This window comes from Coregonus clupeaformis, unplaced genomic scaffold, assembly GCF_020615455.1.
Source record: "Coregonus clupeaformis isolate EN_2021a unplaced genomic scaffold, ASM2061545v1 scaf0457, whole genome shotgun sequence".
Classification (NCBI taxonomy): Eukaryota; Metazoa; Chordata; class Actinopteri; order Salmoniformes; family Salmonidae; genus Coregonus; species Coregonus clupeaformis.
In genome coordinates this window covers 212853-224472 of record NW_025533912.1, presented here as the reverse complement: position 1 = coordinate 224472, position 11620 = coordinate 212853, and the positions used below count along the sequence as shown (strand labels likewise).

At 42.0% G+C, this 11620-nt stretch overlaps 1 protein-coding gene across 1 annotated transcript; it reads left to right on the top strand.

Moving 5' to 3' along the window:
* Window positions 1-698: 698 nt before the first annotated feature.
* LOC123484777 (oocyte zinc finger protein XlCOF7.1-like) lies at window positions 699-8086 on the top strand (the record flags this gene model as incomplete). Its single annotated transcript, XM_045215496.1, has 2 exons — window positions 699-740; window positions 6704-8086. Coding segments are annotated over exons 1-2 (1425 nt in total), but the record flags the coding sequence as incomplete, so codon positions are not given.
* Window positions 8087-11620: the final 3534 nt, after the last annotated feature.

The window sequence follows — 11620 nt, the reverse complement described above, 5'->3', positions numbered from 1 at the left end:
CCCACATGTACATATTACTTCAACTACCTCAACTAGCCGGTGCCCCCGCACATTGACTCTGCACCGGTACCCCCCTGTATATATAGCCTCCCTACTGTTATTTTTATTTTACTTCTGCTCTTTTTTTTCTCAACACTTTTTTTGTTGTTGTTTTATTTTAACTTTTTTTGTTAAAAATAAATGCACTGTTGGTTAAGGGCTGTAAGTAAGCATTTCACTGTAATGTCTGCACCTGTTGTATTCGGCGCATGTGACCAATACAATTTGATTTGATAAGCCTACATGAAACACAGCCCTTCTTTTAAGTGTTTCTAAAATCCCCTATGAGAAAAATGAATGGTGTAAAAATGATTGGAACCATTTCCCTGTTTGACTGCTAGGTTTTATGGGTATTATCATTTATACTGTGGTACTCCATTGGTGTGCAGCTACCTGAAGCTAGTGGGATGTGAATGAGGTGAGACACGTGGTAAGATGGCGGACAAGAAAAAAGTGGGATGGGGGATTGCAGTGGGGGATGCACAAACCTTCTGGAAGATCTGATGAAGGAGAAGATGGTGGAAAAGGACAAAGGAGAAAAGTGGAATATGTTTTGAGTGAATATGGAATGGAAGATCACACAACTTTTAGAAGAGCTACAGGAGGAATGTGAACGTGACGAGAGTGAGGATGAATTAACTGTGGTGGCAGGTGCAGTGATGGCCGCTGAGAAGGACCTGAGTGTAGAGGGAAGCAGTGTGGTGAGGGAGGTTATCGTCAACTGTAAAAAGAGTAATACGTGCTCCAGTTGCCAGAGAACCTGAGGATGAAGGACCTGCGGTGAGGAACTCAGAGTTCGGGCCTCGTTCCCAGGATGATTCTGGCCCAGTGGGACTGAGATTTGTAGAGATAATGGATCCATATGTGGTGTCAGGTTAGGTGGAGAAGAGGTTGGGGACTGTTGAGTTGGTGAATGTAACTCGGAGTGGACTCGTGATTATTTATTGTTTCTTCTCTCTCCAGAGGGAGCGGGCGCTCCGGATTACGTGATTAGAGACAGGAATTGTGACTTGAATTGCTCTCCGGAACAGGGTGGCATTGATAGGAGTGATAACAGGGTTAGGTTTAAGTGTTGAGGATGAGCAGTTGAAATGGAAGATTCCAGGTGTCTGTGACTAAATGTGCCCTTGAGCAAGGCACTTAACCCTAATTGCTCCTGTAAGTCGCTCTGGATAAGAGCGTCTGCTAAATGACTAAAATGTAAATGTGACTCCCTCCGTTTGGTGAGACGTAGATCCGGTGTAGAGCGTGGGGAAACAGAGAATACATTATCTGTCATGCTGGGTTTTGAGTCTCTGCCAGATAAGGTCAAGGTAGGAAGTGTCAGTTATCCTGTGAGCCATTTTGTTCCGTAAATACTACAGTGTTTTAGGGGTGAAGTTTATGGGCCTGTTGCAGCAGTGTGTAGACGTGAGATGCCTAGATGTGACAAGTGTGCAGGAGGGCATGAGTTGAAGAAATGTGTGGTATCGGTGGAGAAAGTTCTGTGTGTTAGTTGTGGGGGTGCTAACGGGCTGGAGATCTGAGGTGTCAGGTGAGAGAAAGGCAGATTGAGGTTGCCAGGGTTACAGTAGTACAGAAAGTGTTGTATGCCGAAGCAGTGAAGAGAGTGGTAGAGGAAGATGGGTACAGGGTGAGGGATCTTGAGAGGATTACTGTGAGTACGCAGAGACCAAGAGAGAGTGATGGGAAGAATATGTGCTTCAGTAAGGTGGGCATTTTAGTATTTATAGCAATGGTTGTCAATTGTACTGCAGAAATGGATCAAAAGTCCCAGAAAATAGAGGCTGTGGTGGCAGCGTCAGAGAAGTACTTGGGATTGCGAGGATTTACTGCAGAACAGCTGCAGGGGGTGTTGAGTGGTAGTGGTCTGGCGTAGGACTAGATAGGGTTAAATAGTGGAATGGGGTGGTGGATTTTTGTCGTGGAAAATCGCCACTAGGGACTCAAAGTCAAACTTAAATGAATAATCTGGAGAGGTTCCAACAAACTTAAAAGCACCATAGGTGCACCATAGGTGCTTGGTCGGGAGCTCTGCCGGGGCAGTCCCGTTAGTTGTCCTATATACTGCTTACCTAGACAAGTTATATTTGCATGAATTAGCTTATTAATTATTAATTCATCATCAACATTTGGTTCGTGCATGTGACCGAACAATGCTTCACAAGGCTTCTTCTCTCCAAGCTGAGACCTTGAAACTGAGATATCCCTTTTGGTTCCCAGAACAATGTTCTGGGCGTACTGCCAATTGGTCTGAGGAGGTCAGTCACCTGCACGTACCAAGAACATTTTCCCTCACATTTTTTAGAGCGGGCTAATACTTGGCAGGGAAATTTGTATAAATTACAGTATCAATGAATTTAATGTACAGTGCTATGAAAAAGTATGTACCCCCTTTCTAATTTTCTCTACTTTTGCATATTTGTGATACTGAATGTTATCAGATCTTCAACCAAAACCTAATATTAGATAAAGGGAACATAAGTGGACAAATAACACAACAATTACATATTTATTTCATAAACAAAATGATGCAACACCCAATTAACCTGTGTGAAAAAGTAATTGCCCCCTTACACTCAATAACTGGTTGTGCCACCTTTAGCTGCAATGACTCCAACCAAATGCTTCCTGTAGTTGTTGATCAGTCTCTCACGTCGCTGTGGAGGAATTTTGTCCCACTCTTCCATGCAGAACTGCTTTAACTCAGTGACGTGTGGGTTTTCAAGCATGAACTGCTCGTTTCAAGTCCTGCCACAACATCTCAATTGGGATTAGGTCTGGACTTTGACTAGGCCATTCCAAAACTTCCAATTTGTTACTTTTTAGCAATTTTCATGTAGACTTGATGTCTGTGTGTTTTGGATCATTGTCTTGCTGCACGACCCAGCTGCGCTTCAGCTTCAGCTCACAGACGGATGGTCTGACATTCTCCTGTAGAATTCTCTGATACAGAGCAGAATTCATGGTTCCTTCTATTAAGGCAAGTCGTCCAGGTCCTGAGGCAGCTAAGCATCCCCAAACCATCACACCACCACCACCATGCTTGACCTTTGGTATGATGTTCTTACTGTGGAATGCAGAGTTTGGTTTTCACCAGGCATTACTGGAACCATGTCATCCGGAGGATACAGCTCAATTTTAAGCACCGCCCTTCTCATATTATGGGGTAGGGCCATCCCAAGGATCCCTGAACGCACGGACGGTTGCACCGATTTCTTATAACTAAACCAAGATAGACCACAGCTGGTCGTTTCCAATGTGAACAGATTAGTCATAGTGGGCAGAGCCAAGCACGAGCTAGCGAGATCCTATTGGTGTGTTCTAGCACACATCTGCATATTTCTGTTAGGGAACGCCTCCTCTGTGAAGCGCTCGTGTGCAATAACTCAATTCGCCTTTGCGTTCCTTCTAAATAACGTGATTTAAAAAAATATTTGTCCACAAAACTTAGTCCACTCTGTGCATAACAGATTTTAGTTTTGGAAACAGAACTGTATTAAGATCAGATGTTTCATCGATTAGAACATTTGCAGAATATCGGCCAAAATCCATCTCGTTCCATCTTCTCCCACTGCCGGCCAGTGGGCTTCCTCTCACTACCATATTTGGTAGTGAGTGGAAACACCAACCGGATGCTTCACAATTATACATCCAGTGAAATATCTGTCTCATTGTTCTATCTGTGGCTGCACTGTGGTAGTGGGGGAACAGGAAGTTCCAGGCAGGCACGCACCATTCTTCAGTATAAAGAAAGCTCCAGAACTGTGATGTCAAGAAGATAACCTTTGTGTCCGTTTCTATTTATTACTATAGGTATGTGTTATGACGAGTTTCTCTGGCATCAAGTAATTCAGTATGCAAGAGAATAGTTCAACAGTTAGATGGAAAGTTGGTTCAAAGTATTTAATATTACAGTACCACATTCACATGACAAGCGGTACGGGCGTAGCTAGATCTCCTGAGTGGCGCAGTGGTCTAAGACACTGCATCGCAGTTCTAACTGTGCCACTAGATCCTGGTTCGTATCCAGGCTCTGTCGCATCCGGCCGCAACCAGGAGACTCATGGGCGGCGCACAATTGGCCCAGCGTCGTCCAGGGTAGGGGAGGGAATGGCCGGCAGGGATGTAGCTCAGTTGATAGAGCATGGTGTTTGCAACGCCAGGGTTGTGGGTTCGATTCCCATGGGGGGCCAGTATATTTAAAAAAAAATATGTATTCACTAACTGTAAGTCGCTCTGGATAAGAGCGTCTGCTAAATGCGTAAAATGTAAATGTAAATGTTATTGTCATCTGAATGACTTACATAGAAAACCTCTTCAGTTTATATAATGCTTTTCAGAGCTAATTCCATCCAACAGTTGCCAACCATTATTGAGTGTCACTCCTCGCCACATATAGGATCACCCTATATGGTATCGTGTTGCACCCTAGTCAGGATATTCCATCACGTACTCCTTCTAAGATTAGCACCAGTGGCCCCCCCAGCTATCTTGGCCCGCATACCTTCTGGCACCCACCAGTGACAGAAATAAATACATGAATGTATGTCATCCTCCAAATCCTTATGCAGCTCTCAATATTCCAAACATTAACTAATACTTTATAAAATACGTAATATCAGTATGTAATAGCACGTTTAAACGTTCTAATATCGAAAGAACATGTCATACCATGCTAGGTAACAAATCCGTCAAGGTTTTATCACGTTTGGTAAAGGTTTGGTGTGTTATTTTTATGTTAAACTGAGTAAACCTGCTAACTATTTTACAAGTCACATGGCTAGATACTTTGGGTTTGGCTGAATGGATGTACATCATTTCCTCAAGTTGATTTCATAAAGAATCCATTTATTTTAGATTTCCGAGTTTGTTTAGCATTTTTGGTTTTGTGTAAAATTAACGAGCTGGTAAAATGGCGCCACCCACTCGGTCAGCATCAACGGATTTCAGTGCAGCAGAGAGACTATTTCACGGTTGCACTACTGTTTTGAAGCTGAATGTAATGATTATCAGTTTTCTACGTGTACTAATATTCAGACACATTCTGTTGTTTCTGTCTTTATCAATAAATGTTACTATTGTGTGAACGGAAAATACAATTGGTTTTTGATTGAAGTAATACAGTGAAGGCAAGGTTATTCAGGACAATAGTACATAGTGCTGCCTAAAACAAACAGTGACCTTGTACTAAATGGCTTTTGTCATTTATGCATTTACAGTACCAGTCAAAAGTTTGGACACACCTACTCATTCAAGGGTTTTTCTTAATTTTTTACTATTTTCTACATTGTAGAATAATAGTGAAGACATTTAAACTATGAAATAACACATATGGAGTCATGTAGTAACCATAAAGGTGTTAAACAAATCAAATATATTTTAGATTTTAGATTCTTCAAAGTAGCCATCCTTTGCCATAATGACAGCTTTGAGAATCTTTAATCTACAATGTAGAAAATAGTAAAAATATAGAATTTGGGAAAATCTGCTATAGGTTAAGTACCGGCACCTCAAATATCTAGCGCTTGAGCTCATGTTCCTCTTATAGAATGTTAGCTCAACAGTATTGTGGAGCTCCTGCACCTAAATATAAACAGTACCGGCACCTATTTCAGTCCAAGTCAAGCACTGAATTAGATAATTTAACAAGAAGAAATATAATATATTTTTTGAGAATAAAGAAAGTGCAAGAACTGTCAAGACACTAACTTTTTGTGTCTGTTTCTCATTACTACAGGACGACTAGAATTAAATCTGATGCCGGTAACATCAATTGTGAGGACAAACCCAGCCAGCCTCTCTCCTTCCACACTGAGTCCAAACCTACAGTCATTGGGTCCTGATTGTGACAGTGGACCCCAGTTTGCCATGCAGGATCCAGAGATGGCATCAGTGAAGCTGGAAGACTGCCGTCAAACACTGGAGCGGAATATCAACATTAAAGATGAAGAAGAGGAAGAGGAGGAGAAGATTGGGAAATCTGTTTCTCATGGTAAGAGCAGGTTCTATCTATCTAAGTTTGTGTAATTCATTCCAACTTCTCACTGTGCATGAAAAGTTGCAGTATGAAAAGTTGCTCACTGTTTCATGATGAACTGTTTAAATGAGAAGGTAGAAATTATTTCATGCTACTGACACTTACATGGTTTGACACCAGTATTGCCAGCATTTGTTTTATTCACTGGGCTGTCTAGAGTGATCAGATAGTAGACTAAAGAAGTGAAGTAGACAAACTGCCAATGTTTTAAAGTTATATTAAATGAGTCTGTGTAGTTACTAACCCTTGTGATAGTGAGTGGAGGATGATATGGCTTCTAGATCTTCATTGCTTGCTCTTTGGGGTTTTAGGCTGGGTTTCTATAAAGCACTTTGTGACAAGTTCTGATGTAAAAAGGGATTCATAAAATACATTTGATTGACATGTATATCACACCAACTGACTGGTTCTTCTGATGTTGTTCACACAGGAGACCATGTTGAGACATTCTCTACATCCAGAGAGCAACAGCAGGAAGATCACAGAGCTAAGAGGTCTCACCACTGCCCACATTGTGAGAAGATTTTCCCATTTCTATCAAAGCTAAAAATACACTTACAAAAACACACAGGAGATAATCTGTATTCCTGTACTGACTGTGGGAAGAATTTCACTACATCACAGACTCTGACGGTTCATCAGAGAGTGCACACAGGAGAGAAGCCTTACTCCTGCTCTGACTGTGGAAAGAGTTTCTCTCGACCGGGCCACTTAAAAATACATGAACGTATACATACAGGAGAGAAGCCTTACTCCTGCTCTGACTGTGTAAAATGCTTCAAAACATCAACTGAGCTAAAAGGTCATCAGAGAACACACACAGGAGAGAAGCCTTACTCCTGCTCTGACTGTGGGGCAAGTTTCTCTCATCAGAGCACCTTTAAACAACATAAACGTATACATACAGGAGAGAAGCCTTACTCTTGCTCTGACTGTGTAAAGTGCTTCAAAACATCAACTGAGCTAAAAGTTCATCAGAGAACACACACAGGAGATAAGCCTTACTCCTGCTCTGACTGTGGGGCAAGTTTCTCTCATCAGAGCACCTTTAAACAACATAAACGTATACATACAGGAGAAAAGCCTTACTCCTGCTCTGACTGTGGGGCAAGTTTCTCTCAACTGGGCCACTTTAAAATACATGAACGTATACATACAGGAGAGAAGCCTTACTCCTGCTCTGACTGTGTAAAGTGCTTCACAACATCAACTGATTTAAAAATTCATCAGAGAACACACACAGGAGAGAAGCCTTACTCTTGCTCTGATTGTGTAAAATGCTTCACAACATCAAGTGAGCTAAAACTTCATCAGAAAACACACACAGTAGAGAAGCCGTACTCCTGCTCTGACTGTGGGAAGAGTTTCTCTCGACTGGGCAGCTTAAAAGAACATGAACGTATACACACAGGAGAGAAGCCTTACTCCTGCTCTGAATGTGGGGCAAGTTTCTCTCGACTGGGCAGCTTAAAAGAACATGAACCTATACATACAGGAGAAAAGCCTTACTCCTGCTCTGACTGTGTAAAATGCTTCACAAGATCAACTGCGTTAAAAATTCATCAGAGAACACACACAGGAGAGAAGCCTTACTCCTGCTCTGATTGTGTAAAATGCTTCGCAACATCAACTGATTTAAAAATTCATCAGAGAACACACACAGGAGAGAAGCCTTACTCCTGCTCTAATTGTGGGAAGAGTTTCTCTCGACTCAGCACCTTAAAACAACACGAACGTATACACACAGGAGAGAAGCCTTACTGCTGCTCTGAATGTGGGACAAGTTTCTCTCAACTCGGCTCCTTAAAACAACATGAACGTATACACACAGGAGAGAAGCCTTACTGCTGCTCTGAATGTGGGACAAGTTTCTCTCAACACGGCTCCTTAAAACAACATGAACGTGTACACACAGGAGAGAAGCCTTACTTTTGCTCTGACTGTGTAAAATGCTTCACAACATTAACTGAGCTAAAAGTTCATCAGAGAACACACACAGGAGAGAATCCTTACTCCTGCTCTGATTGTGGGGCAAGTTTCTTTCGACTGGGCAACTTAAAAACACATGAACGTATACACACTGGAGAGAAGCCTTACTCCTGCTCTGACTGTGGGGCAAGTTTTTCTCAACTGGGCAGTTTAAAAACACATGAACGTATACACACAGGAGAGAAGCCCTACTCCTGCTTTGACTGTGAGGCAAGTTTCTCTCAACTGGGCACCTTAAAAAGACATGAACGTATACATAGAGGAGAGAAGCCTTACTCCTGCTCTGACTGTGTAAAATGCTTCACAACATCAACTGAGCTAAAAGTTCATCAGAGAACACACACAGGAGATAACCCTTCCTTCTGCTCTTAATATGGCAAGAGTTTCTCCCGTTTGGGCAATGTAAAAACACACCAACGGTTACACACTGGAGATAATACTTATTACTGCACTGACTGTGAGACTAGATTCTACAGATTGGGCAATTTAAAAAGACACCAACGTATACATAAGAAGTGGTAGTGGATTGGATCAAATGAAGAAAGCGTAGAACACTACATTGTAATCCTACTGTTTCTCACTGTTAGAGAACTGTGCAGAGGAAAGAGAACGTTGTAGAATGTTAGCATCTCTTTACTGATCAGTGTTCACCTGGTCAGTTTTGGTGTGTTTTGTTAGCTTCTACTGTATAGATATTGAGATTACCTTGGATTTGCCCTTAGGGTTGAATATCCTCTGTGAGGCGTCTCACAATGGAGTCTGGTTGACTGGGTGGTACTGCTTCCCTCTGCAGTTTTCTGTGGGAATGAGCAAGTAGACACAACATACACTGAGTGTACAAAACATTAAGGACACCTGCTCTTTCCATGACACAGACTGACCAGGTGAACCCAGGTGAAAGCTATGATCCTTAATGATGTAGTTGTGGTGTATTTATTATGAATCACCATTAGCTTTCAACAGAAAACAAGAAACTGCAGTTGCAGTGGGCTATGGAATGAAAACACTGGACACTGGAGAATTTGAAAAACATTGCCTGGTCTGATGAATCCCAGTTCCTGCTGTTTCACGCTGATGGGGGGACTACGGTATGGAGGAAACCACGAGTACATGCATCCATGCCGTGTGTCAGCATTGCAGGCTGGTGGTGCTGATGTGGGGTGTGATTTCATGGCACACATTGGGCCCCTTGATAAAAGTGGAGCAACGTTTGAATGCCACAGGATATCTAAACATCGTTACCAATCAGGTGCATCCCTTCATGGCAGCAGTTATCCATCTGCAAACATATTTCTTTCAGCAGGATTATACCCCATGCAACAAGCCTTGTCCAGGAATGGTTCCAAGAACATGACACTGTAGTGACCAAAAGAACATGATAGTACCATGGTATTTATTTCATGGTACTACCATGTCAGGAACACACCATGGTAGTTGCACCAGTACCATGGTATTTTCCTGACATGATAGTACCATGGTATTCTTTAGAAACATAGAGAGAAGATACGGCCAGATCTGTCATAACAGCCCGGAAGTAAAGCCAGATTGAATTTACAATATAGGGGGGTTGGCAACTAGGTTTGGCCTCCAGTCAATGTGTTGCTGAGCTTGTAGCTAGTCTGCGGGCCAGAACATAATTAGGCTATTAACAAATAGCCTATAGCTGCCCAATTCATAGTCCTACACAGTGTAGCTACACTACACATTTAACACGTGGTTAGTGGGCTAATCAATTCAATGACCATAACATAATGATGTCCATCTGATTACAGTGGTAAAATCACCAATGTCTATATTAATAGTCCAACTGTTCTATTCAAATATATTTATCATATTTCTCCAGTATCAAACCAGTGTGTCTTGTTTGCAACGAAACTGTCACTGTTTGGGAAGAGTTCAATCTGAGATGTTATTATGCATCTAAGCATGGTACTTTCAGAAGTAGATTCAGAAGTCTGATGCAGAAAGGAAGGTAGGCCTAAGGAGTGAACACCCTGTGTGTTTTACAGTGGCCATTTTATTATGTACATATTGTATTATTATTGAAACTTTATTTAACTAGGTGGTTCCTATCAGTAGACTCAGTAGAAACCATATTTAATAAGAGCGTCTGCTAAATGACTCAAATGTAAAAATGTGTACTTGTTTGTTTTTGCCCTCACATACCTTATTCCATTCAAAGGCTGGAGTTGCTTAGTTGAGTCCACTGTGTGAGTGTTAAGGCAAAAACAAAAAAGCGCACCCCTTTGTTTCCCATGGATCAGGATTGGGAAACACTGTAGTACATTGGAACAAGTGTGATGATGCAAATTGTATGCAATTATCCTTTTCCTCATTTGCATCATCACACTTGTTTCTCTGTACTGAAATCTTGAAAACGTAATTGCTAACATGCAACATTTGTGCCGTTGTATTAACAGTGGACTAATGAACAAAATACAACATTATATCGTTTTTTTTTTAAACATCCCTTTCATAGCACCTACCACTACATTAAAGGAGTAGTTCACTATTTTACAACTTGAAGTCCTATATGTAAGGTTTGTATACAGGAGACGTCGGCGTGTACTCAAGATTCAAAGGTATGTACTCAGGAGAAGAATCTCTGATTTTAGCAGCGCCATTTTTACGCCTTCGCGGCATTGAACTGTGGTTCTTCAATGTTTTCCTGCCCCTGTCGAATGGATACAACATTTGTGGATCTTCAGAAAATGTCTCCTGTATCTGCCGTTTCCATCATGTTGCAGTGATTTCTTTGCTAAATGTTTTTTTTTGTCAAATAAACCTAGGCCAATGGAAACCTGTCTACTGATGCCATCTCTAGATCCTGCAATGCAAACTAGGCTCCACTGTCACAATCAGGACTAGGTGACTATAGGTTTAGAATCAGTGTGGAAGGAGAGAGGCAGGCTGGGTTTGTAATCTGTCAACTCTGGATAGGATCCCAGTCCTAAATAGAAGTCTGAGATCAACTTCCTGGTCCCCTGTGAATGCCACACCCCCTCCCATTGTACCGTATGTATGAACACATTTTGAACAATGGCTGCCGAATATGCTGTGGTCCTTACTAACACAATAGGAAAGGTTGTGGTTTATGTAGGCCAGTCCTTCTCAAATAGTGGGGCGCGCCCCCCTGGGGAGGCTCGGAGCGATGCCGGGGGGCGCGTGTGACCCCGGGGAACATGCTTTTTTTTTTGCCGCAGGGAGTAGTTTTTTTTTGCACCGAACAAAAGCACAGAGTAGGAGATATGAAGTGCAGATAACAAACCCTTAAGAGACGCCATGGAAACATATCTAACAGGGATGAAAAGAAAGGCGGAGAGAGACGGAGATAATGAGAAAACGTAAGTCTCCCGAAAGCTAAGACGAGGAAATATGATGAAGCGTATGTATAGCGCTTGGCTTCACTGTGACTACGGTGGGAGACGAGGAAAGACCGGTATGTTTACTGTGTCTAAAAATGTTGGCAGCGGACAGCATGAAGCCAAATAAATTAAGGCGTCACTTAAAGACATTACACCCCAATCAATTTAAATTGTATTTAATGTTAAT